Source organism: Gadus macrocephalus, chromosome 6 (assembly GCF_031168955.1).
Source record: "Gadus macrocephalus chromosome 6, ASM3116895v1".
Taxonomy (NCBI): Eukaryota; Metazoa; Chordata; class Actinopteri; order Gadiformes; family Gadidae; genus Gadus; species Gadus macrocephalus.
The window spans coordinates 2643763-2668804 of record NC_082387.1 but is presented as its reverse complement, the minus strand read 5'-3'; the positions used below and the strand labels follow the sequence as shown (position 1 = coordinate 2668804).

At 41.3% G+C, this 25042-nt stretch overlaps 2 protein-coding genes and 1 long non-coding RNA gene across 6 annotated transcripts; 1 reads left to right on the top strand and 2 right to left on the bottom strand.

Annotated features, from left to right (window-relative positions):
- Positions 1-4969: 4969 nt before the first annotated feature.
- On the bottom strand, positions 4970-9145 carry LOC132459215 (uncharacterized). Its single transcript, XR_009526146.1, has 6 exons — positions 9007-9145; positions 7073-7452; positions 6772-6872; positions 6438-6522; positions 5749-5809; positions 4970-5372 (listed from the first exon to the last, which is right to left on the bottom strand). It is a non-coding gene; the product is annotated as an uncharacterized LOC132459215 (long non-coding RNA).
- LOC132459214 (uncharacterized) lies at positions 7352-9607 on the top strand. Of its 2 annotated transcripts, XR_009526145.1 has the most exons (6): positions 7352-7494; positions 7673-7844; positions 7947-8049; positions 8177-8284; positions 8379-8891; positions 9013-9140. XR_009526145.1 is itself a non-coding variant. In XM_060053614.1 (2 exons), the coding sequence occupies exons 1-2, from the start codon at positions 8769-8771 to the stop codon at positions 9517-9519; spliced, it is 630 nt and encodes a 209-aa protein (XP_059909597.1). In that variant the 3' UTR covers positions 9520-9607. The 2 variants fall into 2 exon arrangements, 1 of the variants encoding a protein (XP_059909597.1); XM_060053614.1 differs by lacking the exons at positions 7352-7494; positions 7673-7844; positions 7947-8049; positions 8177-8284 and having other exon boundaries at positions 8769-8891; positions 9013-9607.
- Positions 9608-20062: 10455 nt separating this feature from the next.
- sp8b (sp8 transcription factor b) lies at positions 20063-24265 on the bottom strand. Of its 3 annotated transcripts, none has more exons than XM_060053611.1 (2): positions 24157-24265; positions 20063-22347 (listed from the first exon to the last, which is right to left on the bottom strand). In XM_060053611.1, exons 1-2 carry the CDS (start codon positions 24220-24222, stop codon positions 21019-21021), a joined length of 1395 nt encoding a protein of 464 aa, XP_059909594.1. In that variant the 5' UTR covers positions 24223-24265; the 3' UTR covers positions 20063-21018. The 3 variants fall into 3 exon arrangements, with proteins under 3 accessions (XP_059909594.1, XP_059909596.1, XP_059909595.1); XM_060053613.1 differs by lacking the exon at positions 24157-24265 and adding an exon at positions 22529-23009; XM_060053612.1 differs by lacking the exon at positions 24157-24265 and adding an exon at positions 22816-23009.
- Between the last annotated feature and the right edge of the window lie 777 nt (positions 24266-25042).

The following is a 25042-nucleotide window of genomic DNA, read 5'->3' as shown; positions in this document are numbered from 1 at the left end:
TTCCGCAAGTTGTGCGTGTGCTTGTGCTTGTGTGCTCGTGCGTGTGTGTGTGTGCGTGCGTGTGTGTGTGTGTGTGTGTGTGTGTGTGTGTGTGTGTGTGTGTGTGTGTGTGTGTGTGTGTGTGTGTGTGTGTGTGTGTGTGTGTGTGTGTGTGTGTGTGTGTGTGTGTGTGTGTGTGTGTGTGTGTGTGTGTGTGACACGTTCAATACTGATAACAAAAAAATAAGTTTCAAAGCAGCGGCTCTTGGCCCCGTTTCCCGATATCGATGGATCTTCGCTCCAGGCACGTGCAGAGGGGGGGGCTATGGGTGCCCGAGCCCCTGCCCTTTTCCCTCTGAAGGACCAAAGTGCCCTTTTGAGTGGTCGTTTAAATTTTCAATGCTTTGTAAAATTACACATTAACATGTGAATCAATTATTCGAGTATAAAAATGTCTAAAAGTAATGATACAGAAGTAAAGTTTGTACTTTGTAGCCTCGTTTACCGGCGCTCAGTGCGCTGCTGCCGCTGGGTGACGTCATAGGCTATCAACGTGACCTTTCACAATTTGCCTGCCTGCAAGATGCGCTTGTTGTTTTAAGAGACGGTACAACGCAGGGTAAGATCACTACAGAGTCAGACACAGACAGTTGTTTCCAAAACCATAAAGTTGATAATGCTAAATAAACTGTAACAGTTATCTCGTTTTGTAGTGTCATTTTGAAGTATAGGCCTATGTTTGCCAGCAAAAGCTTTTCAACTAGCATCGTTTTAACTGACCTGTGAAAGTGGCTACCACTCGGTTTATTTTCTATAGCCTACCAGCTAGCTATACAGCTAACCTATCTGGGAAACCTTTTGAAATTGCAAAGGGAAAGCATACATCGTTATATTTAATCTGTATACTCTGTAGTAACTACTTGGCCACATGCCATGGCCAAATCCGTTTCATGTCTACTCTGTCTCAGTGTCTCTGGCAGAACGGGGTGAAATTGGTTTTATATTCGACATTCGTCTATTTTCCGGGGTTGTATCTGTAATAGCGTCAAGTGCTTAGGGACCGTCAAAAAAGTGCAACGTAATTTTTTTAATTCTTAATAACTCACTTGAAATTATTCCTATCAACATCAAACCACTTCTGATGTGTTTATGTACTCGTTTTGTAGTCCCCACTACCCCTTGTTTTAAAGAAAAACTTTTAATTGTTTCTAAAAAATGCAAAAGTTTTCAGTGCATGTATTGCATCCATATTTAAGGCTTTATTTTTAATAGCTCACTTGTTCTTATAGATATCAACACCAAACCACTTCTGATGTGTTCATAAACTCATTGTGGAGTTCCCACCACCCTCTGTTTAATAGAAAGACATTAAAAAAATAAAATAAAGTCATACGTATACATTGTGTATAGTTAGGCAAATTCATATTCAAGGCTTTTATTTTGTAATAGCTTAATTGTTTTTATAGATATCAACACCAAACCACTTCTGATGAGTTCATGAACAAACATGTGCCCTTTTTTGAATTTGAGCCCCTGCCCCTCAAAGGGTCTCTGCATGGCCCTGCTTCGCTCGTAAGATCTTTCTCTCGATGGATCTTTCGAACCATCGATCATTTCTTTGGAGCGTTTCCCGAAACTCCTCTTAACGTGAACGCGCATTCGCTGCACTCACGACGATCGTAGGATTGTACCTGTCCACTGACATGGTGCTGAAACGGGCTATGACGCAGGGGGAGACGCAGGAATGTCGGAGGAAAATGGGGTTTAAAAGGGTTAAAATATCTCCCCATCAAGGCCAACCGCAGAGTAGCCTACGAAAAGAATAGATTGCAATAATATGAATGCTAAAGATATTAAAACACAATTGATTAAGCCTAGGCCGACATATATATCAGTCCTAATCCTGAGCGCACGATCGGGAGGTGGAAGTTGCGCTTTAGATGTCCAGCGGAGGGCTCCAGTATTCGCCGGCCAAGTCATGCGCTGTGATATGTGTGACAGCCAGTGTTGGGATAGTTCACTTTCTACGTGAACTAGTTCAAAGTTCAGTTCACAAATTTTAAAATGAACTAGTTCAGTTCAACGTTCATAATTCAAAGATTTGAACTAAGTTCACAGTTCCAAAAAATGAACTAGTTCATAGTTCTTTTTTTCAATATGTTGCTGTGTGAGCTATTATTTTTTTCCGGTATTTTGAACATCGAGCCCACTTCGTGATTTGTCTAGGATGATATAGAGTGGTTGAATCAAGCATCGTAGCGAAAATGTATTGTACATTTAGCGCATTTTGTAAATCCCATTGATTTCTGTTGGAAGACTCATTGCTTCGTTGGCCGGAAGCGGAAAGGGAACTAGTTTGGTTGTAGTTCAAATTTGGTTGTAGTCTTTTCGCTCGGTTCTAGCCCTACTGTTGAGTCGGAGAACCGAGCGAAAAGACTACAACCAAACGTAAACAGCCCCCATTTACGTTTCCGGCCAACAAGCAATGATTCTAGGAGGTATTCTAGTCCGCTGAGCTATGAGCCAGCGGGAGATAACGTTATGGATTGTACATATTTATAATTCGAAATTCGTCTCAGCCTTTATACCACAGACACTCTAGGGTCCATAGCATATAACCGTGTTGTCTGATTACAGTTTGATTCATTTTTCACTATTTAACAGATCTCGTTCTGAAGAATAATCACCGCGCCATTCGTTTCAATGGGAATCGGGACGGTCTATACTTTCAACATAAAGTGTATTTATATTTTTTAATTCGTCCCAGCCTTTACACCACAGACACTATAGGGTCTATAGCATATAACCGCATTTTCTGATTGCAGTTTAATGTAACAGTAAGCTGACAACGCCGCAACTGCAAATGAAACACACGGAGATAACCATGGCAACCGGTCAAACAAATCATTCTGCGAGCGCATCCGCCGTTTTGATAAACAAATAACCCCCCAATTGAACGAAGTTAAACCGAGTGCGCGTGCCGTTCACAGACACCAGAATGAACGAGTTCACAGTAACGTTCATCAGGCAGTAATACAGTACGTTCAGTTCACGTTCGCCGAAAATATGAACGAGTTCATGAACTATCGTTCAATGAACGCTGGTGACAGCTATGTTGCACAACATTGCAGCTAAGGCTGGGGTAGCTTTGGTTGAACCGGAGGACATTGAGGACGATGACGACGAGGAGGATCGGTGTGAGGACGGCCTCCCTCATAACTACGCGGCTGGTTTTCATGCACGTCGAAGAGGGATTGAGACTTTTTTTTAACCCCCTCCACCCTCCCACATGTCACTAAACATTCCCATCAACGTGACCAATCCCCACCATATCCCAACCTTTTGCCTGCTCCTGTGCATTTTTTTAAATATTTTTATAATTAATATATATATATATTTTTTTTTATACATTATTTTAGGCTACGTTTTATGAGTAGCCTATGTCAGTCTGCACAAATCCCCCCCACTTTCTCTCACACATTTTAAGTGCCTGCTCAAACATTTCTTGGACTGTCTCTCTCAAACTAAAAACATAATGGCCCGCATTAGGCTCAGACGCACGTGATACACCATTACCAATGTGTTATAATAAAACGCATCCAATACTAGGAATGTCCGCTGGTCACGCCACTGAGGCTATAATAGGCTAACGAGGCTCTTAGCGTCCTACGAGTACCCTGGAGCACTCGTTAGCTACGAGCGTTTTCAAGACGTTCGTTACCAAAGATGCTTTCGGGAAACGGTGTGAAAACTGTACGATGCTCGTACGACCCACTCTGCGATCCACTTAGGCTAAAGATGCTTTCGGGAAACGGGGCCCTGTGCAGCAGAGGACGTCTGTTGGTTGTGTGTTTATAAGTTACAAAATACTACAACTATTGCTGCCAGTGTGTGCTGCGGGGAAGACGCGGTGCCTTGGCTGCAGGGACAGGGGTTGTGCATGGGACTCGTGCATGCTTGAGCTTGTTACAAGTGTTACCAGAGCCCGTCTACGAAGAGCCTGGGCACTCCCTATACGCCCCATTGTACCGATCTTGGTTGTAGTTCCAGTAGATATCCACTGGGGGTGATCGCGGGCGAGTCCAGAATGAATGGGAGTCAATGGGGCTAGACGGCTAAATATGTCTCTTTCACCTGCTTGTCGTTGAAATATCGCAAATTTTATTGTAGATTCCGCAAGTTCAATATAGATTATATTTCAAAAGTCAAATGAATGAGCACTTATGTCCTTTCGATTTCTTAGTTTGGGCCGTTGTTGGCCGTCTACGCTAGCATTCTGCTAATGAATGCTGATTGGTGAATCAGGGACAGACTTGCGACTGATTACGACCAGAGACCCCTCTTGACGGCATCTGAAGCTGAAGCGCATCGGAAACATTATCTTAAGGAGGACTTTCCGTCGAAGTTAATTTTTGCGTACTGTATTGATATTTTCCTGCAGGCCCTTTTATTTTTTATATAGTTATGTATGGTGAAAGTACATGGGTATAGATGGAATTTCTTCCATTTCTCGTGTTCAATGTTCAATGTGTTATATACATGGTACGGTATGACCACCTTAAATTATACAGTCAATGTCCCGCTCAATATCATTTCATCTGTCATTGTCCATTTTTCGAAAATAAAGATAGTTAAAAAAGAAAAAAGCCTAGAAAATGTGCAATGATAAACTGCTCCAACAGTGGAAAGGGATTGTCCTTCTTTTCGTTTCCCAAGGAAAGAAAAAGGTAACGTTCTTGCTTGCTCCTGTATGAATGGTCCTAGGCTACCTGAGGCTGCACCTGGTAGGGAAAGTTGCGCTGGAGCCCTGGTAAAATCGCACATGGCTTATTCAAGTTGCGCGCTAGACATTCTCTAAAGTGTCGAGACTCAAGCACTTAAATTACCTTAACCGATTGTCCCATACAAATCGTTTGTTAACGATTTAACAACTTCAAAATCTGCTATTACTGTAGTTATTTTTTTTGTAGGCCTTGGGCTAATGACAGAGGGAAAACCATCTACACCACTTGTCATTGATTTCTATGCATTCAGTGATCTTTACAGATGGGTTTGTTTTAAGCCATTGAATATAATTGCTCTGCCCTGCAACACATTATAAGCTACACATGTTTGTTAAATGAGAAGTATGGTCTAGGTCACGTTGAAACAGTAACAGTTGTATAACAGTAATTATACAAACATACCAACATTGCAACAGGCAAGTTTATTCAAACATCACACTAACAAGAACACAATAAGAACACAGTAACATAGTAAATAATTCAAAAAAAAAGAGAAATGATTTAACAACACTGAACATACTGAACAGAGGCAGGGAAAAAAGGACAGAGGAACAACAATATAATAAAAGAGGAAGAAGACTTGTCCATTGTCACAGCATCAAGGTCCAACTGTAGAGATCAAGAAAGGAAGAGGCATGAGGAGGAGTACAACAGAACACTGCTCTCTAGGAAATTGTTTACTGATGTAAACTAAGTTGATGCAGTCTTACAATTATGATTCTAATCCAGGTTTCTATTTCAGGAGAAAGAAATGGCTCATAAACATGAGGCGAAGTGACCTCAGACACTCCATGTCACACGAGGAGTTAATGCAGGGGGGCTATGTTGTCTGTGAACTGCATTTTGAGGAATGCTTCCTTAAAAAAGTGAGTTGTGCATATTGAAAGAAATGAAAATTTAAATTAAATATAATAAAAAATTATAGATTTACTGATACATTGTGCTGTGTGTGCTTCGAATAGCACAATGGAAAGGTGGCACTCACCAGAGATGCCATCCCCACACTGGTGGATTGCGACAACCCGCCACCACTTGCCTCCCCACCTCTTAAAAGGCGGGGGAAAAAATAAGGTAACATAACTGAGACCAAGACCAACATACAAATAATTAAGACAGTCCCCTGAAATAACATTTACATACATTACATTGAATGAATTAACTTTAACTGATCCTTTGATATTGACTGATTTAATCCTCAAAAGCTAAGCAGAGTCAATCTGAGGAAGAAGACAGGTATATAGACACAGAGGGAGGGACAGAGAAAAGCACAGAGGAGACAGCAGAAATTATACCAGAAAGGACAGAGGAGAGCGCAGAAGGGACAGTAGAGTCAAATGGAGGTACCAAAGAACAGGCTGAGGCTCAGGTGACAATTCTGCACAGCAGTCTCCAAAAGAAGGACCAGGTGATGTTCTGAGCTTCTTCAATTTCAAAATTCTGACTGTAGCATTATTATGTAGCAGACACACATAAAGGATGCCTTTTTTGTTATTTCAGATAATAAAACAACTACAGGCACGCCTTGCAAGGCTGCAAAGGCTAAGACGCAGGAAAAGGAAGCCAGCTGCCATGCCAAAAAAATCCAAGTAATGTCAATGAAAGACAAAAACAAAATATGCCTTTAGAATTATCAACACTTGATTTAAGGGAATGCATATTGCATTTTAACACCACCTTGTTCTTTCGTAGTCCCCATGCAATTATGGAGGAGATGCTCCTGAGGTGTCCTGAGGGCTGCCGGAACTTCATTAGGGCACAACTGTCAGAGGCAAGGAAAAAGGACAGAGGGAGAAGGTTCAACAGACACATGAAGGATCTAGGGCTGCAGCTGTTACACAGCAGCCCAAAGGCCTACCGTCAAATGAAGGCCATATTCTCGCTTCCTTCTGGAAGGACACTTCGGCGTTACGTGTGGGATATTTCTCTGTAAATACGAATTTATTAAATAAGACTACTCAACTTCGACCAGTTTCACAATTTTAAGATTGAACAAAATCTGATTATTAACCTTTTATTTCCTGACAGCCTGGCTTCCTACAGGAAATCATCTCCCAAATGGGAGTCATCGCCGCCACCATGACCCCTGTGGAGAGGATGTGTACGCTCGTCCTGGACGAGATGTCAATCAAAAAACAATTTGATTATGATCGCAAGAACGATGCCATTTATGGTGTATCTGCATCTGGGGCTGCAGCAAAACAAGCGATGGTCGTCATGGCTAGGGGCATTATGGGGAAATGGAAGCAGGCAAGCCATACCTTAGAAAAACATTTGTTATGATATTGCTGTGTATATTCAAACACATTTACCTAAAGCATGTCTTTCAACAGACGGTTGGTTACTTCTTTTCCCCATCTTCAATGCCAGCAGATGATATTGCTACCGTCATTAAGGATGCCACCTACATCATATAGGGCTGACAGTATGTAGTGGGAAGAGTTTTATTATTATTTATTTTTTAAATAGCAGCATTAACAATGAACAAATGAACATTAACTCCAACCTTGTATTGACAACAATGTATTAACCAATTTCAAAGGTGCAGGCAGTAATATGTGACCAGGGAAGCCCTAATGTGAAGGGTGTGCGGAACCTTGGGGCTAGCCTGGACCCTCTGGGAGGTGAGGAGTCCCACTGTATCCTGGTGGGGGTTCAGAGGGTTCCTGTGATTTTTGATGTCCCTCACCTTCTGAAATCAATCAGGAACAACCTGTTCAAACATGCCCTACAGGTAAGCACAGTAAACACAGCAATCATAATTGCAAGGACTCATACTGAACATACAAGATATCACAATGATTCACATATGTATGTATTTACATCCTTAGGAGGGATTCCCCCAGCTGTCGGTCGGCGCTGCATATTAACCCCTCCATATCCAGCGGGGATTTTCCAAGTTGACTTCACAGACACAAGGAAAAACGGTTCTTTGGAAGCACATCAGCCAATTCTATGAGCTGGACAAGCTCCACACTATTCGGATGGCCCCGAAGCTTACTGATAAGCACATTCTGCTGCCAGCATTTTCCAAGATGCGTGTCAGTTTGGCTGCACAGGTGGTCAGCCACACTGTCTCTGCTGGTAAATTTTTTCATCTTCTCAAAAACTTTTCTTCAATTACTAACAGCAGATTGTAATGTGACACTGACCACCTATTCAATGGTCGTATCTGTTGTGATCCAGGCATTTCTGCGATGGTAACATTGCGGAGACTGCCAGCAGAGGCAAAAGATACAGCTGACTGTGTAGCCAAATTAAATCACCTTTTTGATGTGCTAAATTCCAGGTAATTATGTAAAAAAAATAGCACCTTAACTTTACAAACATACAACTTACTAACTACAGCCTATTAACTACGACCTACCTACCTTGACCCCACTAACTACGACTATCTACAACTATACTACTTGCAGATCAGTCAAGGATTCTAACCCCTGGCGACGACCCCTATGCTCAGGAAACCAGGAGAAGGAGAACTTCCTGAGGGAATGCATCAGCTGGGTGGCAAGCTGGCAGTTCAGGTCAGTCAATAAGAAAAGACAAACAATCTAACTGCACCAAATCAACATCTAGGCTAAGGAACACACTAACAACCCCCCCCCCCCCCCCCCCCAGATCTCAGCGTAAGCCACCACCTTCCCAGCACGGAATGTGCCTCTCCATAAAAAGTGTCCTTCTTGTCCACAAGAGGTGCACAGATACAGGAATGAAGTATCTGTGCACCTCAAAATTGAACCAGGACTGCATTGAGGTAGGTCAACACACAATTACTTTGCAAATATAAAAGTTACCTGTTGAAAACTAGGATTTTGACCACCTGCTTTTTTATTTTTTAAGAACCTATTCTCCTTGATTCGGGGCAAAGGGGGGCACAAATACAATCCCAGTGCGAGGGAATTCACCGCTGCACTCAGGGGTTTGAGTGTAGCCAACATTTTACCTGCTCTTTCTGCATCGACTGCATCAAACTGCTAGCTGGATGACGGGACAACCCTCCTAGCCAGTATGTCAGAGGACGCAATCCCCTCCACCTCAACAGCTCCAATGACCTCAATGGCCCTCCCTACCACCCTGACAACAGAGATTGAGGATGAAGAACCAGTGGTATCGGACATTGTGGAAGATCAGGTCAACTCAACAAGACAAAATACTGCATTGACACACCGCTACAGTCATAAATCACATGAAAGACATTCACATATGATCATGCTCATATTCAATGTAACACTGTATATTGTCTTACTTGTAGACTGTTGGCGATTGCATCCAGGAGGAGGGCCTGTTCTACGTTGCTGGCTGGCTTGTCCGGGTCCTTCAAAAGGAGGAAATTGTTCAGGCCTGTCCACACTGTGAGGTGCTGTTGTTGGGTGCCAGACATCAGGACCACAGCTACGCCACAAGTGAGGACCACCCCTTCCTGGAGGCAAAAAAATACACGGCAACGGCAAACCTAATGAGGCCTTTGGAAGGGTTTTTCGCTGCCATCCAGCTTTTGGAGGGGGAATTTGGACGGAACATCAACGCTTTCTGGCCTCTCACCCAGATCACCAAAAAAATGGAGAGGGCTCTGGGCAGTCTGGGGGTGTTAAAAAGCCTCTTCAGCTCACACCCTGAGCATGCAATTATATTGGAGACAATAGCAATAAAAAATGTGATGTGCAGGCTCGGGGGGGAAATCCGTGAGAGGAACAGGAGGCTGAGCAAACAGCAAACGGCCAAAGCAGCTCAGAGAAAGCTGTCCACCTTCACGGCCTGAATGGAGCTGGAGGATCGTTGCTGTGTCTGGCTGTGGAGGGAGCTAGATGGAGCGGTCTTCAAATTATTCCTGTGGAGAATATAATAGTAATAAAAAGATTCAAAAAATTTCAAACAATTAAAAATTAAATATATATCTTTTAGTAAAGTAAATAAATACGTTTTGGAATACGCTATAAATATAAATGATCATTTGAGGTTGTTCTTTAACTACATGCAACGATTGTTGTTTATTAATTTGTCCTTTAACATTGCTCTACATTGTTCTACAAAAGAAAATCAAACTTCAATTAATGTGCCCCTGAATTTTAACTGAGTCAAATTATACGCTTTGACCAGAGAAAAATCAATAACTTAATGATCGTGCGCTCCGTCTTCTTTTCAGCCATCATTATTTCTTTTCTACAGGATAATTCGCATGGGAGAAGACGACAGGTGGAGACATACAACAACTTCATTTTGTGGTGTTTATTGCGCAAATTTGCCCTCGAGAAGAACAACCAGTAGTTCGACCTATAGGCTAGCAGCTACTACTACTGGTGCAGCAAGAGGCAACACTAGCCTACTGTATTTAGGTGGTGATATTTAGCTGGCTCCGCTACCCCCTAATTTTACAAAATGGCTCGAAATAACTTTATATTAAGTTTAAATGAAAAAAATATGCATTTTATTTCACACCTGGGCTGCTATGTAGCACACACCAGGGTCATCGAAATGTATTATTAAGTATGACGCCTGGCTTCAGAAAATGGGTTAAATATAATACCAAAAGTACGATAACATCATTATATTGATATATTCATTAATCCGTAAATCAAATGATGTTAATACATATACCGTTCTTTTACTTTTCAATAGCCACCATAAATTGGCTAGGCTACATAGCCAATAATCAGCCGACAGCCAGCATCCAGCCAGCTGATATCAGCTAGCACTAGATAGAAAAAAAACACTCTGTAAGTAACATACATATGTGAAACATTCGCCCATTTCTTGTTTTGACATTAACTCACTAAAACTCTAACTAGTGCATTAAGCAAAAAAAAGCCTTATGGTGCGTTTTAATATCCATCCGTCTCGGAGCTCCGAGGACGTTGCCTAGCGACACGCACAAACACGCCCCTTTTCCTCGGAAGTCGATCTCGCCATCTCGTTTGAACTCAGCGGTGACCGAGCGAGGCTTCCGAGATAGAATTGAAGATGGATGCGCCCAGTGTGACATTCAGTGAACTGTTTTCATTGTGTTTGGACCGCTTTGGTGGTTTAAATCGCAATTTCAATCACTCGTATTGCTGTAATAACTTACATATGCAGAAGATACATTGAAACATGAAATGAAGTGAAAATTGTAGAAGTTCAAATGGCTGCGTTTTCGTACGGTGAAAACGCACCGTTTCATTTATATTATTTCGTAGTCCTGAAATAATATAAATGAAAATAGTAGTAGTAGTCGGCCAATGCTACCGCAACAATAGCTTTCCGGGTGGCGTCCATGTTTTTCTCCGACGACCTACGCTCAAAACATAATAAAACGATTTTAGTGTGGGCGTGGCGTCCGATCCGAGATCCGAGTCGGCTCGCAGAGAATACTCGAACGCACCATTACCTCCACTTTGCGGGGAAAAAGGAAGTCCCGAAGTGATTCAGAAACTGCCGTAAAGCAGTACCTCTGACAGTGTGACGTCATCGCATTTTTTGAACACCTTTTAGAACAGATACGTGACCTTAAAAAATGCCATATTCAGCTGAGTTTATTATTTTAGCCCCACCTTTTGAAATCAACTTTCAAATTACTTGACAAAAAATTACATCGTGAGAAAAGTTTATTTTGAGGATAAAACCCCATAGGCTCCCATCCATTCTGGACTCGCCTACGAGCGCCCCGCGTGGACAGAGATTATTACTGCAACCATTCCAGAAAACCGGAACTAACCAGCGAGTGCCCATTCTCCTCATATTAGACATTCTCTGGTGTTACCTCTACAGCTTCCCTGCTCCGAACCGTAGTTGGGAGCGAGCTGGTTTCAATTAAATTACTTGGCTCGTTGCAGGTAACTTGCTTGTCTAGTGGTCCGGTTAACATAGCCGAAGCACAAACAGTGAGGCGTTGGTTGGTTGCAGCAATGAACTAGCTTTATTTCTTCACAGTGGTACATTCACGAGCATTAAAGGCTACTATCACGTTCGCACAGTCGACTCCGACTGATTTCCCGCGCGGTCCTTTGTTTACACTACCCACAACACACCCGTTCTACTACGTCACACCTAATGCGCCACACAAACGTATTTTCCCCATGGACATATTAAAGGATGGACCACAGACCGAAAATGGCCGCCCATTCATTCCTATGGAAACTGCTCAGTGGCGCAGGGCATCATACAGGAGCGATTTGCTTCCGCGTTATGGGGCCAAGACACGTGACCTATTCCGTGACGTACCGGATGCAGAGATCTTCTTCTTCTTCTAGTTTAGTGGTGGATCATAGTTTTTCCCCATATACCGCCACCTACTTGACTACTACACAGGAGTTTGTGACAAGGACGTTGGCAAATGATACTTTAAATCGTAAAAATAAATTCAAAGAAAAAACCAAACTAACGAAACAAAATAAAACAAACTAACAAAAGAATTGAATAAATTAAAAATAAAAATAAAATATATATATACTTAAGGTTAAATTCTTCTAATTAGGTTAGTATCTTTTAGCTAATTTATCAGCAATTTCATTGCCATATATTCCATGGTGGGCTGGAATCCAACAGAACTGAATAACTAAACCAAGGCTTATAATATTTAAAAGAAGATGCTTTACCTCTATCACCAAATCTTCACGTATTGAATTATCTGTTATAAAACTTAGTATCTACAACCCATCTAAGAGCGGTTATTATTGTGGCCATCTCGATTGAGTATACTGATAAAGTCACCCACTCTATATCCATATCCTTTTTCAAATTCTGGAATATATATGCCAATACCACATTGTCCTTTGGGATCTTTAGAACCATGTTTGCTAGGTACCGTAATCCTTTTTTCTTATATTTATATTGTAGCTATTGCAAATCAAATGGAAAAGACAAGGGCTGGAGTACCAGGGCAACCCCCTATTAAAAGTAAGTATTTAGCTTGACTGAGGAGAATATATTCACAGAACATCATTTTGTATTGTCTGTGTGTCCCCTAATATGACAAATGATTAGAATTACATGTTTACTGAATTCATACAAATACTGCATATGACATAAGCTAATGACTGTATGAATAGGATATATTAAGCTATATTGTTCTATAAATTAACAGTCCTCTCACTATGTATTTACATGTATAGTAATCTGTGTTTTGTAATCTTTAGGGCCAGAAGTGTGGATTATCGGGGACAGCTACGTCCGCCGTGGAGAGGAGAGAGCCAAGGAAACCTGTGGCCCCCACCTTGGCCTAGAGGCCAGGGTCAGTTGGTTTGGCTGGGGCGGGCTGAGATGGAAGACCCTCATCCCTTTCTTCCTGCAGTCCCTGAGAGGAAGAACAGCCCCGGATGTCCTGCTCATCCACTGTGGCGGCAACGACCTCGGACGCCTGGAGGGAGTTGAGGTTGTTGCCGCAATGAAGCAGGACCTGCAGTACCTCCACCGGCAGTTCCCAGCGATGCTGATCGTGTACTCCAACATCAACGAGAGACGCCGGTGGAGGGCTGACCATCCGGGGAAGCTAAATCACGCTAGGAAATGGGTGAACAGTGTGATGAACGCATTTGTTAGTGTAGAGCTAGGAAGCAACAGCGTAGAGCATCCTGGAATAAGGTTTAACTGCTGTGGTTTATACTTAAAAGACAAGGTTCATTTCACCAATAGGGGAAATGACATTTTTTTAAAAGCATTTCACAGTCTCTTGAAGCGATAATCCAGAGTGGGTGAAACTGACACTTTTAGGACCAATGCCTTCAGCCTTCTCCACTCTGAATTGTCATTTCAACAGTTTTCAATACTGTAAAATATAATCCAGGTCCTTAATCTTTATTCGATGATGCTCTTCTCTGCGTATTTGATAAATCAGTAATTATAACCTTTTTGGTAATCATTTGCGTTTATCACACTGTTCATTCATTTCACTGTTCTTCCTCTCATTCCTTTCCTTACTTCTTCTATAGGCTACCTGTCTTTGTTTCCCCTTCCACTCTTCTGCCCCAGCCAAACAGCCAAAAAAAGTGTTTTGTTAAAATTTGGGGTGGGGGGTCTTGTAATAAAAGCTTTTTTTATTGTAACACTTCAAATCCTATTTCTTACACATGCAGCCATTTGGACACCATTCTATGATAGCTGATAACCAAGGTACACACTGTAATACTATAATCAAGAGGACATACAGGCAGTTCAAATAAAAAGAGATAGAACTTTATTGATCTGGAAACTTCATAAATATGTAAGATTGCTCCATATAATACCATAGTAACATAGTAAACGTATGTAGGCCTAAAAAATTCAGTTCAATGTTATTGCTTAAGAAACAGATTCCTTCCAACTAACTATTTACGAAAAATGCAATCAATAATTTATATAAAAGTAAATGGTTTTTTTTTTTAACCTTTATTTTTCCAGATAAAACATTAAGAACAGTTTCTTATTTACAATATTGATCTGGTCCAAGAGGCCCCACCAGGAACAAAAGGTACAAACAACAAAAACACAAGCATGACCAATCTAGACAAATACAAAACGGATACACAAATACACAACCTATTTACAGAAAGAAAATAGAAAACACCAATGCACTATAAATAATAATAATAATTAAGATGGGCCAATGTTATACTGTGTGTGAAGGGTGTAATGCAAATGAGAAACAGTGGAATCAACAGGAGCAGGGGGGGTCCACCAAAACATAGCCAAGTTTCTGCTTGAAGGCAGACTGTGATATGAAAGCTGTAAGTTTGAGGGTGTCTTGAATTTTGTTCCAGTCAAAAGCTGCTGCAAAATGAAAGGAGTTTCGGCCGAAGGTAGTCCTGGTGAGTGGGTTGATGAGTTTGATAAGTTCAGATGATCTTGTGCGGTAAGTGCTTCTAGAGAGATGGAGAAGGGAGGAAAGGTAATACGGGGTCTTGCCCAGGAGTGCCTTATAAATAAACTGAAGCCAATGTCGGAGTCGACGGGTTTGGAGTGAGGGCCAGTCCACCAGTTTGAAAAGTTCACAGTGGTGTGTATTAAAGGGAGCATTGGTGGCAAAGCGGATAGCTGAATGGTGAAGAACGTCCAGTTTGTGTAGTGCTGTTTTTGAAGCCATTTTATAGATTGTATCACCATAGTCAACGATGGGCAGAATGGTCATTTTTACAAGTGAAAGTTTAGCAGAGCGTGTGAAGGATGCTTTGTTACGGAAGAGAAAGGCCAATCTGGCTTTCACTTTAATCTGAATATTATTAATATGGTTTAATATTAATAATATTGTTTATATCTACCAGCAACGAAGTTGGAGTAGCCTACCCAAATAATGAATTGTAATACACCAACATTGTCAACTGTCATACATAGCTAACCATAACCCTGTCATACATAGCTAAACAAGCAAATGAAAATGAAATACCTACCAACGCAACTGAAATGTTAATATTAGACAATTAACAATATTATGAAAATTACGTAGGTCTCCCATAATCATTCAGGTAATCAATACGTCCGTGCCTGTTACAGCTATTTCAATGATATGTGTGTTATATATCCGTGTTCAACGCCATTCATGTTAAGTAAAAGGACAAATCTCCGACTTTGGAAGTTAATGGAGTTAATGGAAGTTAATTCGGAATTTAATTTAATTCGGAAGTTAATGGAGCCGTGCACTTCAAAATAGGTCCATAGCAAGGAGCCGTTTGTTTCAGTACGGCTCCTTTCAGCTGCCCACCCAACATCAACTGCTAATAAAACGCTTGAGGAGGCGTTTTGAAAAGAAAAAACTTTTTTGCGGAGACACAATCCTGTTCCCCACTTGTATTGGAGTGGACGGCGATATCTACTTCTGGGCCACATGAAATGACGGACCCCCGTCCACTGCCAGCTTAAACAGCTGCAATACCAGGCTTGGCCTCTGAGCACTGGTGGATTGCGGAAGTAAGCCCCTATCCTGGGGGCCTGATTTTCCCCCAACAAAACCACCAGGGGGAGGCAGAGACTGCAACACAAGTAGGCTATAGTTGGACAGTGATGCTTCTTTCCTTCACATCACAAGACCTATCCTTCATAAGTTTCCAAGCAACTGGAACTTGAACATTCGGACACCAGGTGCACAATGAATGACTTTTACATGCTGCAGCAAGGACTTTTCTATTTATTTGTTTATTCTCATACATGGCACTTCGAAGAATTGTTAATATATTTCGAGGTGAATGCTGTGTTCATTAAATCATGAATGGCAATCTTATTTCAAAGGAATAATAATAATAATACTTTTGAGCAAACCTGTTTCTGGTGTTTATATTCAAACTACTTATTGCCACAGCCTTATAATTACTAAATCCTTCATTAGGGGTCTTACGGAAAACCTAGGAACCCTATTGAAATCATTATTATTATTATTAGTAGTAGTATTAGTATTTTTACTTGAACAAACGTCAACACTCAAAATGATTTGGTGCCGGAGGTGGTATAATCTGCAAACTTGGCACACATGTACTTATGGCGCGTTTCCAACGGCGGGTGCGCTTCGGCCCAGTACGCCTTGGCCCAGTAGTGAAGGTGCGGTTTGGCCCAGCTCAGTTACGGCTGGCTTTTCAACCGCTGACAGTAGGCCTACCCTTATGGTAGAGTGGGGTTTAAGCCGGATGGCGATAGCCACGACAGCTACATACGCATCGTTACCTCTTAGCAGCCTGACGCAGTGCTAACAAATCCAAGGAAAAAGAAGAACGTGACACAATAAACAAAGAGCAACCATGTAGGACGTCCGAGAAGGACGCCAAACTTTTGCGCAATATTTTCTTCAATAAACAAAGCTTTCGCCGTTGTCAAGAAATACCTTGCGGGTAGGCCTACTGTCTTTCTTTGTACTGTGTTAGATATTATCCTCCTGTCCAACCAACGGATGGCGTGTGTAGACGATATTAAGATCACAAACGACTGCGTCAGGTTCTCCGACGTCTCTGGTTCTTCATCCACTTCCACATCAATCTAAAGTAGACTGATCCACGCACTGCCTGCTGCCGGCTGCGTGTTATGCGCCATGACACCAACAGCAGAAGGGTTATCCAAACAAAGAAATGTACAACACTTGCTTTACAGTGTGTTTAATCACACACACACACACACACACACACACACACACACACACACACACACACACACACACACACACACACACACAAAAACACACACACACACACACACACACACACACACACACACGTGGCGCTCGCACGGTCGGAGCTCATTGTCTCTTTGGCGGGCCAAATTCTCTGGACGGGCTAGGCAGAGAAAGGGGAGGTAACTTGGCCCCTTATGACAATATATGGGGTCACATTCCAAATCAGCGTGCCTGAGCTTCCATTTTCTCAAAGGCGAGCAGGATACCTAGTGCTCGTTTTACACCAAACGCAAGTTTTAACCACTGGGGACGATAGGCAGGCTAGGGGAACTCATTTATATTAGAAAACCTCATAAAGTGAGATTTTCATGCCATGGGACCTTTGAACTATAACATTGCGTTAAAACCATGTAGGCTCAGCTTTCGTAAGTGGATACCAAAAGGAGACTCCATAGTATACCCATGCCAAATTGGAAGTTTATATCTGCACAAGAAAACAATGTACACATCGTTTCGCAAACATCTGGTTTGACAGTGGGTTTTGACACAGAGTAAGCTATAGAAACATGGTTGGTGATTGTTTTGATATGCTTACTTCAGGTAAACCAGTTTTTAAGGCATGCAAACCTTTTTACCATACCTAACAAGCTCACTATACCTCTGTGTTTGGAAAACTTATTTCTCAAAATGTAATCCAATCTGACCTCAGGGATATACATGTCCATGTAGTGTAATTGACTTGTATAGACTCGGTCAAATTACCGTTGTGTTGCTGGTTCGAGACATGGCATAAAATCAAGCAATGTTTTCTATCTTGTATTTATTAGGCCATGGCCAGTATACTCTGCATATTGTAGGACCCTGTGATTGTTGCTTGTTTTAATTGTGTCCATTCTTCAAACTCACATCCGCGCTTTCTACTTGTATGTGAAATGATCCCAGACCCTGTGGAATTATTTCTGCTGTCTTATATCATTTTTATCTATTACCTGGCTACAACTGCAGTTCACACTCCTTGGATGTTGGATATCATACTATCAGACAGAATAACTTTAACCAGTCTCTGTATGTGTGTATGTCCTGCAGTTTTCTCGACCATCCATCGATGATTGACGGTTGGCGGTTGTATTGCTGGGAACCCAATGAAGTACAGTGTTGAGTGAAATGAGCAGCTGTCGAGAAAGCTGTTGAGAAAGCTGCAACAAGCCAACTCCTTTGGCTGAGGGCCAAAGGAGTGCAGGGTCAAGTCGGAATTGGTATGGAATCTCAAGCGTTAACGTTGCAGCTATAGCCTATTGTATTGACACAAGGTTATGTGGAATTAATAACACAATGAAAACCACGAAAATGACCTGAAATCCCACAATTCTGGCCCCAGAAGATAAACCAACCAACCACCATTCATCCTTAACACATCTCTCATTAGTGCAAACACAACTTCATAATATATACCATTGAAACTGTCTTGTATAGTGGGCTGCAGTGGGCTGCATTGTATGTCAGCAATGTAAATTGTGAACCACTTGGTGGCGATGTTCCTCTATAGTTCATTCGAACCAGCCAGAAAGTAACGCTTGGACACCGACACTGGACATGTTTAAAATAAGTTATTTCCAGGAAGCTTATAAAGGGTATTTATCTTTGATGTTTTACTAAATTGTACTATCATATAGATATATGTGTGCAATATATACATTTTCAGTGCTGATATACCTCAATTCAAGTGTCAACATGAGCTTCCCTGCCCTGTCATCCCACTTTGCTGGGATGACCACTTTGCTGGGTCAATCGACCCTCACCAAAATTACCACGGTGTCTATCAGTTGAGGAGCATGTTTTAATTCATTATAATTTCAGTTGTATCACAGTGAAATTAATAAATTATTTTTCATTGGTCTTTTTCTTGTTTTCATTGAGATGGACAACTGGCTCCTAGTGCTCTTTTCAAGCTATCCTTAAAGGAGGGGACCCCTACTTTCTTCTCACAGATAGCCTACTTGGGAAGGGCTGTGCTAAAACTTTCCTCTGAATAGAGTCCAATGAAGGAAAATCTCAATTAATTGTGTTATTGAGATAATCCAATCTCAATAACACAATTAAAAAATCTGAATAATTAAAAGTTTGCACAATATTCTTGGTTTGCCAGCTCTTCTTGCAAACTTCTGATAGTAGGCCAAATCATTTCTTGTTCTCCTGTAAATAAGAGGGACCTCGTGGCTTTAAGAAACACAGAGCTGTACTGCAGAAATAAGAAAAAGACTATCTGATTATTTTAGCTTATTGTTGGGTATTTTTACATGATCTTTGCACTATTTAGTTAACGGAGTAATGGGATTACGGATAAATTGAGTGATATAATAATTGTTGAATCCATGTTTGTGGCTAGTTCTAAAGGGCAGATACAAGTACAGATAAAGGGCCTAAATATAATATTTTGTAAGGGCGGCGACAGGAAGCCAGGCTACTAATGAGTGGTCATATGTTAACCTTATTTTTATTTAGTTACTTGCTTAAATCTGAAGTTAAATGAGGAATCTGAATCTAAAGGCATCTAGACACAGAACCCCTTTGAGACAAAGCAAAGTCAAACCACCAATCTTATTTTTTATAAATTCACCAAGTTCCCGCAGTTTAATATGTGTCTCACTTTGAATAGACCACATCATAATAGATGTTGGATAAGGTAGACATTTACGGCATATTTCTCTCTTTTGTCTGTGCAATAATGGATGGCGAAGAGTGCCGATGTAGTAGGCCTATGTATGTAGGTTGGGGATAGGGATGATATTTTGAAATGTTAGGGCTACTATGAAAGTCCCTTAACTACTCTGTGATTTTATAGGTATAGGCCTATCTTAAGTCTATATCATAATAATATAGACTTTTCGCTTTTAGCATCTCTAATACACTTTCAATGGAAAGGATGTTATTTCGGACAGGCTCTAAATCAAACACAATTGTTTGCGCAAATAACCTACCTTTTAAGTACCGTATCAAACACAATTGTTTGCGCAAATAACCTACCTTTTAAGTACCGTCCCCCGTTTGTAATTCTTGAAATGGCCCCTTTTCACATTTTCTATTACAGAATCATATTTGTAATTGATTCAATGGCCCCTTTTCACATTTTCTTTTACAGAGGCATATTTGTAACTGATTCAATAATGAGTTAAGGTCTACACACATTTTGTTAAATATGTCTTAATATGCATAGTGGGTAAGCTCAATAATCAAATCATAAACTGAGTCGATTACTTAATTCTGATTCATACTGAGTTTATTCAGTGGCTTACATAAATTGCCATTATCGAAAAGAAATGCATTGAAAATTAACGTAAATTTTACAACATGCTTATTTAAATTAAACGAATCAATGACAGTAAATTATTTCAAAATCTTACAAATAAATCAAAGTGCGCCTAATTGAGGACCCCTACATACAATAAAACTTGTGGTTAAATATAACTTACCACGATACATTTGTATATCAAGTCAAAGCAAATCCAAGTACATTTCCATCAGCTTCCAATATTTTCTATTGTCCATATAGAGCTAGAAATAACTATACAAAATTATCGATTCCTGGTCAAATACATAACTCACCTTTACATTGGTGCATATTTAGAATCTAACATACCTTTGTTATTATTTACAACAGATTGGCAGCTAACCAAGATTGGGCTACTTACACACTTGGTTTAACGCACAGAGGCTGTGAGGCGAATACCGTCAAATAAACCTATAACTGTTACACGTTATCAAAACTGGGATGGGATAAGATAGATAAGAATAGAGAAATATTTAGGCTAACTTACGAAGTAACCACAGATAGTGACTTTAACGAATAATGTCTCCTGCTCAACAATAAAGTGCCAGAGTTTGGTCTTGAAAAATATTCTATGCCAGCAGTAAACTTTACCGGCCACAAATACCGCTTCTTGACCATGGGCGTCGTCTGATGTAGGCCTTCTTGATTTCAATGCCTTGATGGGCAGTGGGAACCAGTTTAACATTTTAAATTAATTCACTTGATTACAGTTCCATATTGCATAGGCCTAAGTATTTCACCGAAAGAAGATCATTGTGAAATCTGGCTATTTAGTAGTCTAATTTGATTTCTTGTCTAATTCCTCATTTTGCATATAGAAATGTCCCCGTTCCTTCAGAACATTTTAGCAAATAAAATGTTATGTTCAGTTTGTTTTAATAGGCCAATTAGAGGCTGTTCATGCCTCCTACTCCAGAGTGTGCATCAGGTGGCGGCAACAGGTCGGGGGAATTGCACGGAGGGCTCCCCGGTGCGCTGTGCTCGCTGTCGGTGTCACTTCCCCGCTTCCCCCCGCTGGCCCCGGAGCCAGATCCTGCAGACCCACCGGCAGAGTGAGTTTTTACGTGTTTACTCAAGTGGTCACTTCTCATAAATCTCTTGTTGCAAACCGGACACGCGAACCTCTTCTCGCCGGTGTGCGTGCGCAAATGTCGCTGGAGCTCATCGGAGCGCGTGAATCTCTTACCACAAAAGAGCCAGTTGCACACAAACGGTCTCTCACCTGTGTGCCATCTCAAGTGAGCTTTAAGATGCGACGTTTTCCCATAAACTTTACCACAACCTGGAATGTGACAGCTATGGAGACCCTTTCTCCGGAGGCTGGCACCCGCAGGACCCAGCCGCTCTGCCTCCTGACAGTTCGGGCAGTCGCATGTCGCTCTTCCAGAGTAGCGTCGACCAGAGGACCTCGGGGACCCCGCTAGAGGTGCAGGTGGCGCCCCGGAGAGCATAGCCCCTCCTGCCCCGCCTAAAGGAGACGGGCATGAGTCTGGATAAGAAGACAGTACCGGTTTGAAACCGTCCATGAGGTGCTGGCCGGTGGTCAACAGGTGTGGAGAGGGACTTGTGCTGAACGCGGAGTGACTTAAACTCGAGTAATCGGAATTATATCCCCCTAGAGGGGAGTGCAAGGATGTCTGGAGTCCACCTGAGTGCAGGGAGGTCTGCAGCGTGGCTCCATTCGGGTTCTGCACGTCAATCCACCCGGCGCCCACATCCCACCACGCGGACGCCCCGGTGGTACCGACCTCCCCCGTGGGGATCCCAGGGTGCGATGATTTAAACCAGGACTCGTAGGGGTGGGCGACGCTCATTCTTGGGTATATGCCCTGCAGACTGTCCACTGACGAGTGCACCTTTGAGATAAACACGGGCTGGTGACCAGACTCTTGAGTGCTGTTGGAAACCGACGCTTGGAATACGGAGTAGTCATTTCCAAAGTGGGGGCCGGACGCGGTGCCGGGCGTCAGGGAGAAGGCGCTGGATCCGGTTGACCCGTTGAAAGAGTCCGATACACCGGATCCACTGCGAGACACACCAAACCCGGAGAGGCTGGGTCCCAGGCTGCAGCTGTTGGCTCTTTTCCACGGATGGAAACCCTTTCCAAAAGATGAAGAATTATCCGAAAGGGTGGAGGGTGAAGGGCTCGGACTCCCTATTTTATTACATGTTGCAGCTAACATTGCTAAAGGAGTCGATCCCAATCTCCGTTCCTCCTGCAATAACAAAAGAGTAAGTAAGTAAATGCATATGGAGTTACGGAATATAACATTTCAATTGAAATAGAACGGACATTTGCTGCAATTTTGTGACCAAATAAAACGTTTCCCAACATAGTGCATTTTAAAATCACAAAGCCGACAGATTGCATCAATACAGGTCATTAATAGCCCCTACCTTCAGGACGAGACGACAAGAAACCAGGGAAAGTCACGAAATGTTAACTATAGGCCTACGCCAAATGGGACATCAAGGAGAACATGCAAGTGTTTTTGGGCATCGACTAGAAACTTCTCTCCCTTTTGAAGGCGAATTCTCAAATCTCCGCGTCGGGCGTTTTGAACCAGCTTACTAAAATATAAACATCGCACTGTCTTTCCTGCTGTGAATCAAAGTTATTTTAATCCACTCCGCTGGACAATAAAATGAACTAATTAGACCAGTAAGAAACTCCTTAGACTCACCCCTAGAAGTGAAGTTGCCATCACAAAAAAGTGCCCTCCTCAGAGGATCTTTTTATATTTATGAATCAGAGCAGTGTTTTTTTTAGAGGTTTGCAATACAATGATGTGTTCCGCCCATTCCACCACAAGTGTAGGTCCTCTCCGGCTTTGAAGTACCGCTGTGACACCGGCGACCAATCAGCTCCTCTGTACCACCACACAGCCTAATTCTAACGTGAGGTCATCAATAGACTACTTCAGACAGATCTCCAACCCCTCCGCCACCCTAATTCATAATAAAAGAACGGAAGATATTTTAAATAATAGTGAAAATAGGGAAAGTTTATATATATATTAATAGGGAAATATAGGCCTATTGAAATGTAAAGGATATCGATTGCCATAAATGGCTTTTTGTACGCTGGATTTTGATTGGTTTTTGGATTTGGGCATTGTTATTTTTATCCTGTTTTATACTTTCAGATATTTGCACCCCTTAGATGATAAACTTCCAGGGTCCTTAATAGCAGTGGCATGATTTGATCCAGGGTATCTTGTATGCAGTACAGTTAATATACACAACTATTATATCGATATAAAGGCTGTATTGTTCCAAACTAAGAACAAGGGATATTAAATTGTCTCAAACTTTTGTTTTACTGTAAATACATCCAATTATCTCGAAAGTTTTGATAGGCCTTTTTGAATCAAGAGAAACAAGGAAGGATTGGCCTAGTAGTAGTGTTAGTAGTGGTATTAGCAGTAGTAGTACGACTAGGCTTAGTTGTAGTAGTAAAAGAAGAAAAATGAGAATGATAGAGGAGGAGGTGAAGGAGCAGGAGGAGAACGAGGAGGATCAGAACGAGGAAGACGATGTAGCAGAAGTTAACCAAACACAATAATGTTTAAGGCTGTAAGTAATAACAATAATAATAATAATAATAATAATAAGGAACCCCCCAAGCCTTCCTTACCTCCCGATTTTGGAAGGTTATGCTTAGATTGTAGGAGAAAATATTTCATTAGCCGATTGCGTTTAATTTGTGTTACCGTGCAGACACAGGCCATTGACATGGTATGCAGGCCTAAATTAATAGAGAGACATCCAGTTACATAATACGATCTCGGACATTGTCCCTGATTAGCATTCAGCCAACACAAGCATACATTTGATTTGAATTTCAAATTTAATAACGCAGGAGGTTTTTAATCATCCGCAATTGTATTTGTTTGATATTAACAGGCTTATTGACTGGGTATGTTGACCAGCTTGGTCATTACAGGACAGCGAAAAGTTAATTAAAACGACCAGCGATTATTCATCCGATCCTCCGCTCACCATGTCGCTCCTTTATTACGCACCTGATGGATGGAGCGGCTGATTAATCCCATGTTCCTCTGGACAGCGTGTTTCTGGACGACGTCCATGAAAAAAAAAAAATTCAAATCCACATCTTCGAATGTACAAAAAGGCCTATATATATATGAACAAAATGAATAGAAAAATAGAGTATGAAGGCTACAAAATACTGATGACTTCAACCAAGTCAAAAATATCAATCATAGTAGGCCTACTGAAAATGTATTGCAACAAAACCGAATTTGTGATATAGTCTTTATCATGTATATATATATATGTATATATATATATATGTATAAATATATATATGTGTACATATATATATATATATATATATATATATATATATATATATATATATATATATATATATATATATATATATATATATATATATATATATATATATAGCCTATATAGCCTATATATATAGATATTTGTATCCTTTTAATTAGTTTTAACTGCTACTTTAGTATTTTTAACTCGATATGTTTACACCGTTTTCGCCCCAGATAAACTGCTATTGTAAAATAGTACAATAACATTTTAATCCTGTTGATAAAGGTCTTCTTACCGTAGTCCGCCAGCAGCGGGGAGCCGCGGCTGCTCGCTGGTTGAGAGGGCGTCCCGCTGCCGGGTCTTCACCTCGGCGCACGGATTGCATCCTACTCAATAAAAAATGAAAGAATCCCATAAATAAAGACACCATAAAAGGTTAAGGCCCATTCCTCAGTTTGTAGGACGTAGTGGTTCTGTCCACTTGTTCTCCTTAATGTGCAGGGCTACAGCCTCAGCGTTTTACTGATAGGCCTACATGTCAGGTCTTTTTTTAAACCGAGAAAAGAAAAGTAGAATGGTGTTTTCCACAGATTGATAATTATCAGCCTC

Excerpts from the sequence above, each read along its gene's own strand:
- LOC132459214 (XM_060053614.1), top strand. The coding sequence starts at position 8,769 with ATGTCAGAGGACGCAATCCCCTCCACCTCAACAGCTCCAATGACCTCA. Across the intron at positions 8,892-9,012 it reads CGGACATTGTGGAAGATCAG|ACTGTTGGCGATTGCATCCA; the intron begins GTCAACTCAACA and ends TCTTACTTGTAG.
- sp8b (XM_060053611.1), bottom strand. The coding sequence starts at position 24,222 with ATGGACGTCGTCCAGAAACACGCTGTCCAGAGGAACATGGGATTAATC. Across the intron at positions 22,348-24,156 it reads TCAGCCGCTCCATCCATCAG|GAGGAACGGAGATTGGGATC; the intron begins GTGCGTAATAAA and ends TTGTTATTGCAG.